General features: G+C 48.1%; 1 protein-coding gene across 1 annotated transcript in view; it reads right to left on the reverse strand.

Moving 5' to 3' along the window:
• LOC117892277 (homeobox protein invected) overlaps positions 1-10,952 on the reverse strand; it is a 28,835-nt gene extending 17,883 nt beyond the window's left edge. The window contains exon 1 of the mRNA XM_034798397.1: positions 9,145-10,952. Within this exon, the coding sequence (XP_034654288.1) occupies positions 9,145-10,639 (1,495 nt within the window). The 5' untranslated portion in view covers positions 10,640-10,952. The remainder of the gene's footprint in view (positions 1-9,144) is intronic.
• Between the last annotated feature and the right edge of the window lie 8,050 nt (positions 10,953-19,002).

Here is a 19,002-nt window from a genome sequence, read left to right on the forward strand (position 1 = left end):
ATAAGCATGGACAACACAATAACCTAACCTCTCGAATGTGGCAATTAAGTCGCTGAATCCGATCGAAATTGTTGCTGTTTTGTGTGCAATTAATTGCCACAGAAAAGCCACAGAAGAGCCAGCCTCTGGCTCACTCTTTGTTGGTTTCTAATTAAGTGATTTGGTCTGAAAATTCAACTGAGGGCAGCTGCCGCAGCCTCACTCTCCTGGCATTCATTTGCTCAATCAAATGCGCTCAATGTCAATGCACTCGAAGAGAGAGAGAGAGAGAGAGAAAGAGAGCGGCACTGGCAGGGGAATACATTTTAATCAACTTATCAAAAAGTGTCAGTCAAGTCAGCAATCAACATTTGCAATGTGTGTGGTCCCCCACATCATCGTCAGTCAGTCAGCCTCCGAGAGGAGAGAGACTCTGCGCTGCTGGAAGACCCCGCTAGCTGACTGACACCAAACTTAAGTGGCGGACACAGACACAGACACAGCTACAGTGGATGCTCGCACACAGATACTCTTGACTCACGAGTCTCGGCTCTAAGCCAGTTTTGAATGCAACAATCTATGAGAGCGCTGGACGCTCGTCTGGGCAAAAGCTGCGAGCCATCAATCTTATTGGCACTGTTTCTGTGATTTTTGAGTTGTTTTTTGAGGGAAACACAAGAGTCGGAGCCTGCAGCAATTTCAACGATCAACGAATTGCATTTTCCACACAAAACAGCAGCAAAGAGAGACTTGGAGCTGGAATCGATTGGGGTAGATCGATGACAGGAAGCAAGAATTAATAATGGAATTTTAGATTAAAATTTGAGCTAAAATTCAGCGGATATTTGGCATACATTCAAGCAGCATAAATGCCTGGCAATATTTCACAGGTTTACCCATTAAATTTGCTTTGAACTGCTCGCAACTTCCACTCCTTTTCCCCCCTGCCATCCCACAATTCATATGAATTTTGGCATCAATGTTTAAGCAAAAGACAACTACACTTCGGGGAGAAGTAGCTGCGATGCTGCGATAAATTGCTGCGCTGCAAATGCAGTTTAATTACACGAGAGCTGAGCCCGGGCAGCAAATAATGATGACAAAACTGATCATAAAGATGCCTGCCAGCAGATTGTACGACGATCATGAGAGGCGCATGTCAGCGACTCGTTCGGACTGGACGAGTCGCGACTCTCCGCTTCGCATTTGTTGTGATTGTCACAATTATTACGCACATAAATCGCAATGAAACTGCGCGGCAATCGACGATTGAGATGCCGATACAATGTCGCAGTCAGGCAATGTGCACGTTCCAGTAGAGACAGAGGCAGAGTCGGAGGCAGAGTCGGAGGCACACTCGTCGTACATCAGAGATCAGGCAAAGCGGACAGCAAATTGAGTAGCTCAACAATGTCCCAACTGATCCGAGCTACTGGTTAACCCGATCTCCACTCTCCAGGGTATGCCCCCCGATCATCATTGTTGGGCTCTGCGGTACGCAACTATCGCAGCTTAGGATCGAAAGGCAGCTCTGGCTCTGGCTCTGTCTTCTGCCTGGCCTCGTGGTGCATTTCATTAAGGCTTGTTTTCTAACTGCTTAATACAATTTATTTGTATGCACTGCAACGATGTCTTCAGCCAGGCCAAAATGTGTGGCAGCAGCAGCAGCCTCTGCGGCTCCAACTCTGTCTCTGCCTCTGTCTCTGTCTCTGGCCTGAGTCTGTCTCTTGGCTCCTGGCTCTTGCCTCTTGGCGCTTCGTCTCCTTGGCTCTTCCTCGATTGCAGGACAAGCTTAAGCGCTGTTCGTGTTCGCTGTCAACTTGGGTGGTCCGAGTCCAGCTTGCCTCTGCAGCCGCCGCAACTGCAACTGCAACCAGAGAGCTGTGGAGTGGAGTGGCATGGTGGGGGAAGGACTGGGACTTGTTCCCTGTGCCTTCTGACTTCATTTTTGCAGTTGCAGGAGGAAGCCCATCCCCGTACGCTGGTATATAGACCAAAGTTAGACAATAGAACGTAAACCGGTGGACATCTTCCCTTCGCAATTAGTTGGCAGAGCCTTCCCTGCTGAATCTCTCAATTATTGTTTCGGATTATTTGCCCAACACTCGACAGTTGATGGCTGCTGCGCGCCACTCCACTCCACTTGATGCTGAACCAGTTTGCTGATCTTTCAAAACACACAGAGAGAGAGAGAGAGAGAGAGAGAGAGAGAGAGAGAGAGAGATAATGAAGCAGTAATTCCAATAAGTGTGACTATCCGATTTCTCTGCCATGCAGCAGCGGCAGCAGCGGCAGCGGCAGCATCTTCTCCTCCCTCTCCTCATCATCACGAACAAGTAATTAAAGCAAAACAAGTAATAAACAAACAATAAGACGCCGACGCCGACGCCAAGCATATGTCGGTTCAAAATGTGAGGAATGGAGAGAGGATTGGGGGGCATGGCATGCAAAGTATCTTTTTGGACCAAAGTGAAACCAAGTCGAAAGCCCCAAAACTCGCCGCTTCCCAATTAAACTTGACAAATGCGGCTGACCACACACACGCACTTTGCCTTTTGCCTTTGTCTCTGTCTCTGCCTCTGCCTCTGGATATCTGTCGTGACTGACTGACGTGCAGATGGACTGAGACCGAGACTGAGACTGGAAAATAATCAAAGCGATCCCTATCCCTATCCCTTTTTTCCCCCAGACAGACAAACTGTCAAACTGTATGACAACCACATCAACATCTCGCTGTGCAGCTTCTCCTCTCCCTCCTCGGGGCATTCGGGAGAGAGAGCTGTCGGAGGAAGTCACCAAAGTCTCAGACCTCAGAGAGATCATCAGCATCAGCAGCCAGCCCTGGGTGCGAGTTATGTGCGTCAATTAACACCAAGCGGAGACGCGGCTTAGGCAAGAGAAACTACAGCAGATCGGAGTTTGCATTGCTTCGGAGACTCATGCCTGAAATAGTTAACTAATAAATTGTTTTAATTATGCAGAAATCCATGAAGGCGCAACCCCACAAATTGTCCACAAAAATATGCAAAATAATTTATTTGTCTGCCCGAGGGAGGTCCGGTCCGGACTGTAAGCTTATTATCAGTGACAGAACTCAATTTCGGAGCGATAAATAATCGATTAGGCAGAGACAACAATCAAAATGAATGAGAATTCTCTGCTGTTGTGTGTTTGCTCTGTTTGCTGCAGTCATAATGAGGCTTATTGGGATTATGATTTGTTTGTTTGTTTGGTTTCTGCCTGATGCATATTTGTGTACAGATGATTGACTGATTGACAGAGACCCGGGCAAAGGCAACTCCCACGCCCCAATGGGGTTTGCTCGTACTCGCACGATTATTATTATTATTATTATTTATTTTTGACTGATGAATGAAGTCATTTGCTTGTTGGAAATATTTTGACAGCTGTAAATATTTCCACACCCTGGCACCCTGCCTCTGCTCCTCACTCTCTCCTACTCCCCTCCACTCCCCTGTCCTTGTCTTGTTTCCAAATTAACACAAATGAAGTTATAAAAATGATTTTTATATGCCATGCCCAAAAGTTGTACAATACGAAACCGAACCAAAAACAAACAAAAAATCACCCAAATGCGGAAACTTGTCTTTTCTTTCATTTTCGATTCAAATATTTCGTTTGTTGTTGTTGTTGTTGTTGTTCGGTTTTTGGCTTTTTGTTTCGGCTTTTGGGCCCGCTTTGGGTGGTCTCTCTTTGGGCCTAAAGCTCGTTGAGGCTTGCTTGTGATTGCTGTGTGATCTTGAGGTTTCTGTTACACACAAGATTGAAATTTTTGTGATTTTTTAATATTTGTTGCTTGTTGTTGTTGGGTTTGGCTTTGGTGGCCTGGAGTCAAAAGCTAGATAAACAGGCCGCAGCTTATTGAGTGTGAAATTGGTGGAGTGAGGCTGCATGGCGGCAGCGGGGGGCTGAGAGTGAGCAACTTGAAACACCAACGAACATGTGATACTCTAACTGTAACTAGTGCTTACAAGAAGAGGGAGAGCGAGCAAGAAAGAGGAATGCGCTCATGCCTACACCAACACTTTGCGTGCAGAAAGAGAGAGGGAGAGTGAATGCAGAGAGAGAGAGCGGGAGGTACACCTTGTGCATTTTGCATTTGCCTCTGTTTAGGTGGTTGATTGGCTAAGGCAAGAGCGCGAGCACATTATGCACAGCAAGCTCTCTTAAGCTCGCGCTCTCTTTATTTGCTGCTGCTTTTGCGCTATGCCTTCCATCATTGTGATCTTCTCCGCTTGAGTTAGGGTATGCATTGTGTGTATTCCCGCACAAAAGCAATTACAAAATTCCTAGCCAATGCCCAATTTCAGGCCATATTAACGTTGGCTACGAGTGAGTGCCGCAAATGCAACCACCATCCATCCATCCAACCATTCAACCAACAACTGCAACAGTTTCAGGCCTCTCAGCCACACATTAACCAAATGCGGTCAACAGTCGCAGTCGCAGTCACAGTTTAAACGACATTTTTCGCCGCTGCCACTGTTATCGCAGTGTGGAGCGGCTCGCAGCGGGTAGGGGGGCTGCAGCGGGTATGACAGTTTTATTACCAACGGCATGGTGCATGCTGCATGGCCGATCCGCTGCTGTTGTTTCCAGTTGCGGCAGTTGCAGCAGTTGCCAAAGCCTTAAAAGGCGCTACCACTAGATGTTGTACCCTTGCAGAGGGTCTTATTATGTTTGTGGCTCCCCAAGGAAAGCATTTCGAAGCACAGGAAGGAATAAGTAGAGTAAGAGTAATCAATAGTGAACAAGTTTCGTGTTTCTCTTGAACCTAACTGTACAGCCATGTCCGCTAGCTAAAAGAGTATGCAAAGCTTCGGCACGGCAGTGTGCTTTTTCCTCTCTCTTGCTGCTGCTGCTACAGTTACAGTTTGTTGTTTGTTGTTTGTGCGATAAGTTAACAGTTGAAATTAATTTTTGTCACTTCATAAATCGCCAAGCCAAGAGCCCCCGATTGTTCTCCCTCTTTCCACTGACTTATGCCTGCGTCTGCCGCTGACCCAAAAAGGAAGAGAGAGTCAGGCGCTGGCTGCCTGGGCACACTTACCGTTCTAGATAAGAGAGTGCCGCGCCGCGAGAGAGTGGAGCAGCAGGAAACGCTACAGTTCAGCCATCCGGCAGCTAAGTATTTTTTCCCCAAATGGCTCAATTCGCCACCAAGAGAGCAGACTTCTGGGCGCCACCGAGTGTGTGTGTGCAGTGCCGTGATTATCACATGACGTGACAGGCACTAAAGGTACTCGTGTTTATGGATGCATTGGGGTCATAGTGCGATTGTTGTTTTCCGACGCAAATTGCGCACTTAAGGGCATAAGAAACTCTACTCTTCGTGTTATTGAGTTCTTTAATGGCCTTCAAATAACAATTTCTTTCCCTAATTTATGCTCAAATGGTTCCCAAATAGATTTGAGTGGAATTAATGATCGAAAAAGCATTCAAATCATCGATTTATGACCCCAATATAACCGGGCGTCGGGGACTCTAATCCCAGCTTATGCCTGGGGGGAGCTAACAGAAAAGGCGCTATTGCTCGACTATAATTTCAAATTGAATTTGTTGTCCATTTATGATCTCAATTATTGCCCAATGCCGAACACTCTCTGTTGAGGCCTGGAGGGCGCCACTCACAGCTGTAATGGGGGAAACACGTCAAGTCCTGCCGCAGGCTGCTACTAAATCTTCACGAAATGCTCCACAAAATGGCCGAAAATGAAATACGAAAATTCTTGCCAACTCTTTTCGCACATCATCGGACTCGGGCAGATTTTCCCAGAGCATCAGGCAAGTGCTTTTCCGAGAGGCAGATCCCCCCTGCCATGCCACTTTAATCTTTTCATTTTCATTCCCATTTTCCCATTTTATTTCCTTCTGTCTGACTTGTGCTTCAGCTTGGAGCAATTTTCCATTTAGAACATGCAAAGGGGGGAAGAAGGAAAACTTTTCCAGCAATTTTCCAGCATAGGCAGTGGTCTCAAAGGGGTAATTGCAGGGCAGAGCAGTGTAATTGAAATTCGTTTGTTTATGCTGTCATTGTTGTTGGTCCCCCACCGCACCGCACCGCACCGCCCCGCACCGCGTGTCTTCTGTGCAAATTGAAAATTACTTAATGGTTCAGTGGCGATCGCTGTCTGGACTGCCGGGACTACCGGTTAAATGAGTACCAAAGTGCCGGACAAATGCGAAAATTGCTCTCCTCTCAAACGATGGTGGGGAAGGAGCAGCAGGTCAGAGGCGGGGGCCAGGCCATAGTTTGTTTATCTTTCAAATGAACAGCAGCAAGGAACATTATTTGCTCGGTTCATGAACTTGTTCCACGGGAGAAATAAAAAAGAAAAGCAGCAGCTGGCAGACAGGTAGCCTGGACAATAATTTAATCAATTTGTTAACATATGTATTTCGGATATTGGAACATTTTTTCTGCTGCCCGTCAACCAGACAGACGGGAAGCAAGCTTTAACCTTCAATTATGCTTTGTGGGATTTACAGAAAAAACTATGGCAACGTTTCTGCAGCGAAAAAGCGACACTTGTCGTATGTTTGTGGTTAATTTTTTTGTGCGGATTTGTTTTTTGCTGCTAATATTCCAGGAATAATTTCGTGTGGTTTTTTGCAATACAACTTGACCTTTAAAAGTGGTTTAAATGGGTAGCAACATCAGGTGGATATTTTTTCTAGCAACAGAGATCCCACACTGCACGAATATTCATGAATAAATGCCCCAGCTTGCACGTCAATCGGCTTACACCCCTACATAGTATACATCCAAAATTAAACGTTCGTCACGCCCCAAAAAACAGTAATCAATAAGCCATAAAGCAGCAGTTGCAATTTTAAGAGATTAACGACAAACTTGCATCGATTATGCAGCACTTTTCACAGTTTAATCGCGCAGCAAGGCGGCCAATTAATTGCCACTAAATAGAGGCAGCAGCATATGGCAGCCATACGACTAACATATATCACCTGTGCCACACACATATTGGGCTTTGTGCTTTGTGCAGTTAACTAATTTGTTTCCGAACTTTTGGCAAAATGTTTTTAGTCGCCCACCCAAACGGAGCACGGCATATGTTGCATTCATTTGTCAAATTAACACCTTTTATGGCATAATACAAAGTTTTAATAATATTTTCAGCAACAACAACAACAACAAAGGCAACACAAATTTACGAGCTTTGATTCCTTGTTGGTTGGGGAATTTTTGATTCGTTGATTTTCGTTGCTGGGCGCCGCAGCAGTGATTGCCTCTCTTTGGGGCCAAATCTCACGCTAAATCATTGTTTGCAGCTGCGGCCAACTCCGAAAGCGACTCCGAAAGCGACTCCGAAAACGACTGCAACGACGACGACGACGCCATCGCCTACAACATTCATTCAAATTATGGAACCGCAGCGCGATCGAGATCTCGTTTTAGTCACGCTAAATTTATACAGAAAAGAGCTGGAAAAAAAGAGTAAACTGAGAAAATGAAAAAGCCCCACAAACAATAAACACACCTTAAAAAACCACCCAGCAGGGGGGAAAGAGACAGCAGTCCGAAGGGAGAGCGAGCGAGCGAGAGGTGAGGCCTGAACGAAAAATCGTTTCAAGTTAATTAGCGAGCGCGACAAAAAAATAAAACCCACCCAAAAGCGTAGATTTATGCACTCGGAAACTTGGAATTCCATTTCGTCGGAGCGCCCCCAGACCCGCCTCACCCCCCCTCCGAATAATTATGGGGTTTGACACTAATCAGCGTAATGAGTAAATTGCCGAGGAATTATAAACATTTCTGTGTACAATAATGGTGCATTAGGTGGAGAGAACATTGGACTAATATTCCAACTATTAATTATGCAAAATCATTTAAATGGCTGAAAGTTTCAATCGAAATACTTATTGTTGCGTCTGTAAATATTAAATTAAAGCTGTTTTATTGCTTGATTCGTAGAGTTTCCGCAATTAAAGTGCATCATATAACACTCTTTATAAAGCAATTAAATGAGACTCGTTAAAGGGTTTCGAGTTACACAAATATATCTTTCACAATTAAATGATTCCAGTGAGTCTTTTGTAATCGAACCTCGCTGTTGCACAATCTGTAACTGAGTAGCCAAGCAACTCAATTCCATTTGTGTAAAAATCACACACGAATAAATCATTTCACTTTAATTCACGAATTAATTCTCGAATCTTTCAGCTAATCAAAAACATCTTCGAATCACTTGAGCCGCAGGGCTAACAGGAACAAATCTTTGCACATAATAGTAAAAATCACTTTCTCCTTTTCCCCAGCCGCAGAGATTCCAGGGGGGAGGGGACTACACACCCAAAAATAAACCAAGAATCCAAATTGCTTGTACAACACACACATTCACATTCACATTCACATTCACATTCAGTGGCAATAAAAGGACACCCTCCAAAATGAACTCCAGCCCCCAGGACGCTCGCCAGCATATGGAGTACATAAACTCCTCCCTGCACACAGCACACAGCACAACACTCCATCACTCCACTTAGTTGGCCGCATGAAATTATTGGGCAAACGATTACGGATTCCCTGCGGTGGCATAAACAAAATTCATGAGTGTGGCCATGATTGCCAGGGGGTAGGGCAGGAGCAGGAGCAGGAGCAGGGTGGCTTCAGTTCACACACACACGCCATGGGGTGGGAGAGGGCATAATGAGCTCAAGTTATTGTTACATAAGCCATAAGGACACAAAAACCACTCGAGCAGACACTTCACAAGGGTGAGTGCGACCGGAGACTTATGCTTCTGGCTGGGGGTTTGATTTGGACTCCTGACTCTGACTCTGACTCTGTCGTTCACTTTTGCCCACTCTTCACTCTCTTTAGGCATAAAACTATTGTTTAACATTTCCGACTAGCAATATTATTAATTTGCTGATAATTAGAACTCTGCTTAAAATATTTCCCAGCACTCTGCCACTCCTACAGCTCCTTTTTATGGGTGTACTTCGGGTCTTTTTGTTGTTTTTTGGTAACCTAATGAGCTGTGGGCTGCTGTGGTTTGCCACATTGTGGCACAACTTGGAGTGTCGTGTGTGCTGTCTGCAGCCACTCAACACTCATCACCCAACTGTCAGAGCCTCTCTCGAGAGAGAGTGTTTGCATTGGGAAAGCGACTTCCGACTCACCTGAACTCGGGCGATCACTGTAGCGTGTGCAGTAGACCCACGCCGGCCACACGATGGGTGTACCCGAATCGTCTCCGGATTTTTTGGCTGTCTCCTTGGCTGCTCCGCCGCTTGAGGGTGGCGGCGACTTGACCAGATCCACGGCCAGACTGGTGGCCGTTGTGCTGCTGCTGGTGGCGGTGCTGTTCGAGTCGTTGCTGTTGCTGCAGATGTTCGCCAGGGAGCTGGAGAAGCTCAAACTCGAGTTGAGCGCCTGGCTCTGGGCCAGATTCAGCGGCTTGCCCGACTTCTTCGGCGCCTTGATCGGGTGTTGGCTGTTGCTGTTGCTGTTGTTGCTGCTGCTGTTGTTATTGTTGTTGCTCCCTGCACCGCCTGCGCCGTTCTTCGGCTGATGGTGCCCAGCATTGCCGGCCACCAGGCGGGAGCCAAAGTCCGCTTTCAGGATGTTGTCAATGCTGAACTTGAGCGCTCGCTCGTGCAGATTCTCGTTGTTGTTGTTGTTGTGGTGGTGGTGGAGGTGATGATGGTGTTGCTGCAGGTGGTGATGATGATGGTGGTTGAGCTGCTGCAGGTGCTGGTGCGCCTGCTCGCGCTGGGCCATCAGCAATTGCTGCTGCTGGTGGCCCGTGACCGTGCCCGTGCCCGGCGCTGCAATCCCCAGCGCCGTCGCCGTCAGCTGAGCAAGTGCATCCTGGCCCGTGGGTGCGGTTGCTGCAGCCGCTGCCGCTGCTGCCGCCGCCGCCGCTGCTGCGGCCATTTGCAGCTGCTTGCCCGCTGCCGCCGCCGTCAACGCGTTGACTCGGGCGGCGGCCATCAGGTGCATCTGCTGCTTCATCAGCTCCTCGGCGTAGAGCTGCGACTTGCGCAGGAACTCCTCCTGGAAGCTGCCAGCCGGGGGTCCGCCCAGCGGCAGGAGGCCACTGCCCGGCTCTGAGGCGGCATCTACTGAGACGGCGGGCGGATCTGTGGACACACTGCTGAAGGCCGACGGGCGGTAGAGCTGACTCATGAGGAGCCGCTGCCGTGCCTGGGCCTGGACATGGACGTGGGCCTGCGCTTGGGCTTGGGCTTGAGCTTGGGCCGCCGCTGCCTGAGAGTGATGCTCCTGGCCGACGCTCAGGACGCTGTTCTCGCTGCAACAGCTGGCGGCGTCCTCCAGGTCGAGATCCTCTGCATCGATGTCCGCATCGGCAGACTCGTCCCCTCCCTCATCCTCATCCTCGATGTTGAGATGCTGCTCGTTGCAGATGGAGGTGCTGCGTCCCAGGTCCGAGTCATCTTCGGCCTCCTCCCCCACCTGCGGACTGCTGATGTGCTGCGACAGCGGCAGTGGCAGGCAGTCCGGATGCATGGCCTCCTCCTCGGGCTGCTCCTCCTCTTCCTCCTGCTCCTGCTCCTGCTCCGGCTCCTCCTGCTCCTCCTCCTCCTGCGGCTGGATGCGATTCAGTATGCTGAATTTGTGTGGAGGCGGGCGACTGCTTGCCAAGGTGGACATCAGTTTCTCTGTGCGCTAATTTGGCGGTTTCTATCTTTATTCCTGTGCCTCTGCACAGCCGACGGCATTTTCAGCCGCACTAAAATAACTGTTTGTTCGCCAAAGCCAAAGCACGGGCACGGCGGTAAGACAAGCACACACACACGCGCACGCACACACACGACACGCGCGCAGAGCGGGAGAAGATGCGTCGCTCTCGTTGTGAATTGAACATAAAAAGCATTAAAAGCCACAAAGTACCGTACCGACGCTCGTTCGCTGGCGCTGGCCGTGTTCGTTCCGAACCGCACGAATGAATGAATCGAATGAATCGCATGAAGCTCTCGGCCATCTGGCAAACTGGAAAGCGGCTGGCTGCTGCTGCTGCTGCTGGCTGTGAACGAAACGAACGAACCACCACCACCACCAGAACACGTTCTTGCTCTCTCTCTTGGTGCGTGCGCGCTCTCTTTCTCGCTCTCCCTCAGCCGCTGTCTCTCTCTCGCTCTCTGCGACGGTTCGAACATCCAATGGAATTGGGGCGTCCTACCAACCGTGCGCTGTAGCGTCGTCTCGTTCTGGCTGGGATCTGGCTGGCAATCTTCGTGCTCCGTGCTGGCCGCGGCTCGCCTGTCAGTTGAGGTTATGTTAAGTGTTTGTACATTTGTTAATTAAGTGCGTCGTCGCCCCGAAACACTCCACTCCACTCTCTCTCTCACTCTCTCTCTATCGCTCTCCACTCCCCATCCTGCCGTGATGATGTTCTGTGTTCTGTGTGCCTCTTGTCTCTCGTTTTGATTATGCGCTGCAGCATTTAAGTCGTAAATCTCGTTCTATGTAGGTTCCACTGTCGTCGTCGTCGTCGTCGTCATCTCGTCTCCCTGTTCTCCTCTGCCTTGCGGTCTGGCATCTGCAGTCCTTTTAGTGGCATCCTCCATCCTGTTCTATATACACAGCGCCCCATGTCTGACTCTGTTTTTCTCTGGCTCTGTATGTGTGCCCTCCTATATACTCCATGCAACACATGCCACAGAGCCAGCCGTGTGTTTCGTTTCTTTTGACTTTTTTTTCCTCTTGTCTTGTTTTTTTTTTGTTTTTCGCAAGCATTTTGCGCTTTTTGATGTCATTGTTGTTGCTTTTCGTGTGTGTGTTTGTGTGTGTGTGTGTGTGTCGTTAGCTGCGCTTTATAAATCACCACCACAATTTCTGCTCTGCTCTGTTCCAACATCTGCTGTGATTTCATAATTGCTTTCGATTCTGTTTTTGCCGTTCTACTTGTTTTTGTAGTGGCCCCGCACACATCACACCCATTCCATGTCCATTCCATGGACAACATTGATGATAGTTCCTGCGTAAATGCATCAAATATGCAACACAGCAGCGTAGTCGGCAGACAATGAAGAGGGGAAAAGAGAGGCACTTAGCATAGGTATGAGAGATGGCAGAGAGGGAGAGAGAGAGAGAGAGGGAGAGAGATAGGGGTTGCTAAGCAACCCGCTTGCTGGCGCTTGTCTAATTGGGACAACCTATTGTGGATTGCATTTGGCTTAATAATATCTGGTAAGTTTTTTCCCTAATATCTTACACACACATTAGAATTTCCATTTACATATTGCTCTCTCTACATATTCCTATAAATACTGGGTGTTCCATTAGCATTATCTCTCTCTTTTTGGTGCCATGTTGTGCGTGTGTTTAATGGATCATATTTCATATCTGGAATTGCCCATCAAAGTTGCACCTCTGCCGCTTATCGCAGACAGCATCGGATTGGCCGTAAACAACAAGCAACAAAATATCGGAATTCCAGCAATCGCTTTTATCGCTGCTGTTGAACCCATAAAGCGCCCGGGATCAGGGAAATTATTCGAACTCGAACTCGAACCCGAAGCTGTCCACGCTTTATTATCGTTCGCCTCGCCCCGGCGATCGGCCATAATGCATACGGAATCGGGCGACCACGCCCCAAATGCATAGAGGGGCTTGGGATATTCCAATCCAGTTTAATAACTTTGTTGCAACATTACAAAGTCCCGAGCTGCAGATGCCGACGCTGTGATAATCCCCCGATAGCCCCGACGAATTAATCAAGCTTAATTTCAGCTTTCGACAAAAGAAACAATTATACAGCGATTAAACAATAAAAGAAGAGCGAAGAGTAGACGAAAGGAAAGGAAAAGAAAATAAAAGAAAAACAAGCAGATAAAATCCACAAGTAACCCAAGACCACGAATTATGAATAAAATTAAACGCAATTGCTCAAAATGTCTGAAAAGCGATCTAAGCCCAGCAATAGTTCCACTCTGCTCACGCTCTCTCCCCCTCTCCCACTGTCGATGAGCAGATTCCAGCCATGAAGGGAAAAAAAGCAGAAAAAAGACATGATTAAAGCCGCGCACGAAACGCTTTTCACATAAAAGACGCCGCATGCGGCATTCACATTCGAAGCGTAAGGCGATCTCGCTAGTTAATCGGCCAGAAAATCTTCATCAGAAATGGACGGCAAACCAGCCAGTGAGGGGCAAGGTAGGAGTTGTTGCGACCACAGGAATACCTAAAGGATAAGCGCTAGAACGTAGAAAAACTTTAGATATTATTTTAGACAATTTATTAGAATTATTAATTGATCAAATCAATGACATTATTTTCCAGATTCGCCAGCTCTTAAACAGAACATCTTATGAGCTTCCCAAACTCTTCAATGAAGTCTTCGTATAAAATGTCTAAATCGAATCATCTGTCTAAGCCACCACGCCAGTGCGGGGTATCGAGAGAAGTAAGTAAAGTTACTCAAACTAAAATAAATACAATCAAAACATGAAGCCTACAACGCAAGCAATAAGTAACAGCGACAACGACAAAAGAGCAAAGCGCGCCGGCGAAACATTACAAGACTTGGGGCATGGATGGGCTCCATCGCAGCAGCAGCAGCAGCAGGCAGCAGGCAGCAGCAGCATCAGTACTGCCAACAACAACAACAACAGCAACAGCAACAAATAGCATAATCGCATCGAGTGGCAGAAGCAGAGGCAGCGGCGGCAACTCCTCCATCTTCAACTCTCCGCTCTGCTCTGCTCCAGCACACACAATTTAGATGCGCGGCAATAGATAAACTTAAAGAGGCTTTTATTTAAACAAAGCTGCTCAGTGAGGCGGCAGGCGGAGCGACAGAGACAGACAGCAGTCAGGAGCGCAGGTAAGCAGATAGAGGGGTGCACCCTTTGTGCCTGTCCCCATTGAGTGCGCTCCTGCCTGCGAATCTCTCTAGCAGTAGCGAAACTGCGCCTCTTACTCCCAAAGCGAGTGTGTGGGGTACGGGTACGGGTGCGGGCACGGGCACGGGGAGGCGGGTCGAGTGTCGGGAGTTTGGGGAATCAAAGCTGAGGTTTTGGGTCCACTCTGCGCTGTCGTTCGAAGCGCAAAAATGTATGTAGCTTACAAACGAGCAACATCAGAGCGAGGCAGAGCGAGTCAGAGCAGAGCTTTACCCTCTCTGTCTCTGTCTACTGCAAGCAGGATCGATGGCTCTCGTTAGCTGCGCCGCTGCAATGCCCGCTGCCTGCTCTCATTGTCAATCTCCGCGGAGTGCATTCGTTTGTGTACCTCGCCATGGCAGTTTAAGAGGGTTTGATGTATTCTTTGGGCTGTATGCCACAGGCAGAGGAACTCTTCACTGCATCAAATTGTAAAAGCTGCAGAGAAATTCTGTGTTAGTCCGCACATTTAAAGTTACGATTGGGGAAGAATATACAAGCTACAAAGGTGGGAAAAACTGCGCTTATGCATTTGCTAGATGGTTTTTTTTTTTTTTTCTAACTACCGGGTATCCGAGAGTCCCAAACCTTGAACCACATCATTCTCGCTTGTGTTTACTCTGTTTTTGCGATTGTCGTACTTGGGAGACCTGGAGTCGCTCCCTCGATCCGGCCAGGGTTCGTTTGTGGCTGATCTTTTAATCGAATCGTAGCATTTATTATGTTCAGTGGGATTGGGGGACCTGAATGTGGATTGGCCCGACTGTAATTGCTGTGATTGCGCCGATTGTTGCGACTGTGGCTGTGGCTGGTTTGTGTCTAATGTCGTTTAGCAAACAATGGACATGGCCGTGTCATAAGTTAAGCGGACATACGGACAAAAGTGCCCCAACATTTGTTGCGCAAATTAATAATTTGCTTGCCCAATCCCCCAGCGGCCTCGTTTGATTTGTCTTTCGGGTTGTGATTGGATTTGATGTGATTTCTTGTCTCAATTTATGCTCCAACGAATGGGATTTGCATAATTTATGGATCGATTTGGATGGAATGGTGGGTTGGGGAGGGGAGGGGAGAGCGTGCTGGTCTAATTGCAATTAACACGTGACGACAGCAGCCATCGAAGCCATCATCGTTATCGGAGAGGAGGTGGGGTGAGGCAGTTAACAGTTAACAGCCGACAGTCGGCAGTCGGCAGTCAACAGTCGGCAGTCAAACTTCCATTTCGAATTCAATTGAAATCCAACGCCATCCCAACTCCATCCCCAGCTTCGTTCCACTTGTCGACAGTTTGGAGAGAAAAATCAATAACAAGCATGTGGAAATTGTATTTAATTGACAGTTAAATGCTTTTCAACTTGCCATGGAAATCGATTGGGCCTGGCCTGGCCTGGCCCGACCAGAGGGGAGTCTTGGGGTTGGCCTGAGTTGGGTTTCGGTTGGGCTTTTTGGGGGCGAAGTGGGAGTGCGTAACAGGCAATTAGCAGGGGAAAAGTTTCAACAAGGGAAATTAATAGGCAAAAACAAATTGAGGGACTCCAAACGATGGGGCGGAATACGTAAATAATGAAGGCAAAAAGCAAACATCATTGAGAGTTTTGAGAGCAATTTTATAAGTTCTTTGAGAGTCTGAATGCCAGGGGAAATATTTGCCTAGGCAAGGGATTGCAATTTGCAATACAATTCAATTTCTTCAAAGTTTTCAACGGCTATTTGGGGATAATTTTCCATCCTATGCAGTCGTTGCATGTCGCACCGAACCGAACCGAACCGAACCCATCCAGCAGTGCCAGTCATCCCCAACCAGTGACATTCCACTTCCATTCTTCCATTGAATTTGCTTCGTGGATGGGCCAGTAAATAAATAAAACGCGACATTTGAACCAAACTGACAATCACCTAATTACATGCACACACACACACAGAAAGAGTAATAGTTGGGGGTAATTGCAAGACGATGGCCTGTCATCAGTTGCTCGTGTGGTTTGTTCTTGTTGTGGCAAAACGCTTAAGCAAATGGCATTCAATAAAAGGTTAATAAATAGCACAAAAGTAACAGCAAAAGCAGCCGCAACAGCAACAGCAACACTGCAACGCAACTGCTTGCGGTCGCACCGACACAGAGAACAAGCGAGAGAGCGAGAGCGAGAGCAGCGCAGCGACACAGCAAGAGAGTGAGAGAGGGTAAGACACAATATGGCCGACGCTGACAGCCACAGCCATGTGTGTAAGCAGTTGCTGCTGTCGCTGCTTGCTGCTGCTGCTGTGTAAGCAGTGCGAGTGTGTGTAAGCAGTTTGTAACGCCTGCTTACTTATGCATGATAAAGACTGACGTGACGTGCCACGGTCCGGCCAGGTCCCGTCCCGTCCGTTTCGGTTCGGCCCGTTCCTTTCAATTCAATTGGAAGAGAGGAGTTTCGGCCCCATGCAAATGTCAATTGTCGGTTCGTTGTTGATTTAAGCTTATTTAGTACAAACAATCCACTAATTACGGCTTGTTAAATTGCAGCCATTGAAATGACCGTTTAAACCATTCAATTTCAATCGCATGCAATTTACCCACCTCTCAGCGGCACAGCCAATCAGTATTAACCGCCACTATGACAACCCCCCAAGCGACCGAACGACCACTCCACCGCCTTGTGTGTGTCATGTCCGTGTCCATGTCTTTTCGATTGGGGGGAAATATTGTACATGTGCATGTGGAGATTTGATTTATTATCGATAAAGTCCATGCCGATGACCATAGCACATCTCTCTGGCATGACAGGCAAGCCCACCCCTCATTCCTCCTCTTTGTGTGGATCGGATCGGATCGTGGAACTCTTGTGGATCCTGTGGCCGGTGGATCGCAGCTATGAAGCTTTCACCCAACCAATTGCCGTAACGCCTACGATCTCTGATCCGTTGGCTATCATCGATAGGCGATCTGCTCGCTCGCTCGCCAAACCGAAAAATCGACGCCTCTGCAATTTGTTGTACACGAAATGCAATTTGCTTAAAATTTATCGCAATTTAATCATCAACATGGAATATGCCCATGCCCCAGAGAGAGAGGGCGCAAGAGAGAGAGCAGAACAAAACTATTAACGCCAAACGATCGCGATGCCAAAGCGGCAAAAGATCTTCGTCTCTGCCTCCTGATGTTGCGCTTTCCACCTGCTCCCACCAGACGCCCCGGGGCATTCGCGCTGGCAAATGTTTTCATTCATGGCAGCCGACTGTCCATCGTCGCCAGGAGTCGACTGGCAGTTGCCCTGCAAGAGTGGATATCGCATGGATGTGCAGCGACTAACATACCCTGCAATCGCGAGGTACGAGAGAAGCTAAAGGTCAGGAGACCTGCCAGGCACAGCCGGGAAGATGAGGCAGTCGAAGGAGCTGGTGGTACGGTACGGGACGTGCATTGCAACACAAGCCACAAGCCATAAGCGGGCAAAATTTGCATTTTTGCCACATTTAACGGTTTTGTTATTTTGGCTCTGGAAGATCAGTGGGTAGAGGGTAGAGGCGGGCAACGCTTCATTGCATTCAAAATTGATTTGTTCATGACGAACCCATTTGAGAGGGGACCAGGAAGGGTAGAAGAAAGTACAAGATGACTTGTGGCACTGTTAACCTCGGTACGAAATGCCAGTGAGGAAAACGACCAAAGGACAGAGCACACAAAATGGCCACCAAGCCAAGAGGCAACTGTACCCGTAGAATATCTCATCTGCCGCCAGCGGACATTGACACATTCAAATCGATCAAACTTTGTTTGAGCCAGAGCCAAAACTCATTTAACTTTTGTGACCGGCAAGTGTCAACCGGCATACAACAGACACCAACAGAAAAAAGTACACATTTCTATTGATATTTGCACAGAATGACAGTTTTGATTGCAAGTGACAGTTTCACGCGACAGTGACAGCATTCGGAGTGACAGGAAACCAATCGGTTCCGGGTTGACTTAAAGCGAATAACTCTAGCAGGAAGGTTTGGCTGTGTTCGAAATTAACGAATAAATAAGGTGAAATAAGATTACAAGAGCAAACCAATCCCCAACTACCTTTCAACCCGAACCACCAACGCTAATGAGGAGCACTCCAAACTTATTTTCCCATCAATTTCGCACACAAGGCGACATCCACATGGCTGCATTATAATAAACATCATGTCAGGGCAAGAGGTCAAGCTCGAAAGGAAAGTCCTACACAATATTCACACAGAGTCTGAGGCTCTGAGGCTCTCTTCCCATCATCGATACGGATTCCGAATGCAATTCCAATTCCAGTGCCAATGCCAAAGGCAGCCAAAGAGCCAACAAAAGTGGCTTAAATCAACTACTGACAATGCTAACGAAGCAGTCAGCAAACAACAAACAAACTGCGACACCTCTCTGGCAAAAGGAGGGAAGAAGGAGCCTCGAATGAGGATGGAGCTGGATAGGGGGAGGAGTAGCCAGAAGTCGGCACCTGGAATTGAGTGCAAAATATGGCGCAGAGCGAGAGCAAGCCCAGCAAGAAGGAGGCCGAGGAACCCCTTATGTCTGGTCTGGGGCATATCCATGTTACTTAGCGTCTTTGCAGCAGTTGGCGCGTCATGTAGCCAATTAAAAAAAGCAAAGAAAAAACGACAAGCAAGAGAGGAGCAGAGTAGCAGAGTGGCAGAGGAGCGGACTGAGATTCGACAATGGTGGAGCCGAAGGAGGTGCGGCTCCTGCCTGTCCTGTCCTGTCCTGTCCCGTCCTGGTCACGATTGGCAAACAGAAATCTAAGCGAGGCAATCAAATTAGGCAAGAAACAAACCAGGCAGGCTTCTGCCACTTCCACTTCCTCCTGCGAACTGCAGACTAAGGCTGGTATTTGGATTGGGAACTGTGACTGTGACTGGGGATTGGGTATTGGGCATTGGGTTGTGGGGTTGTTGAGGGTGGACAACCTTAATTGCATCTTTAATGTGGACGGCAGTACACAGATATGCTAATAAAGGTCAGCGGATGTGCGAGCTGGCTGCTCGACTCTTGGGGCTCACATCTCGATAGCCGGAGTGTCGACGTGCCGGTACCGTTAAGCAAATTTCATGCCTGATTTTCTGTTTTGGCCTGGCCTGGCCTGGCCTGGCCCAAGCGGCAGCAGCAGCGGGCACATT

This window comes from Drosophila subobscura, chromosome E (genome assembly GCF_008121235.1).
Source record: "Drosophila subobscura isolate 14011-0131.10 chromosome E, UCBerk_Dsub_1.0, whole genome shotgun sequence".
NCBI classification, from domain to species: domain Eukaryota; kingdom Metazoa; phylum Arthropoda; class Insecta; order Diptera; family Drosophilidae; genus Drosophila; species Drosophila subobscura.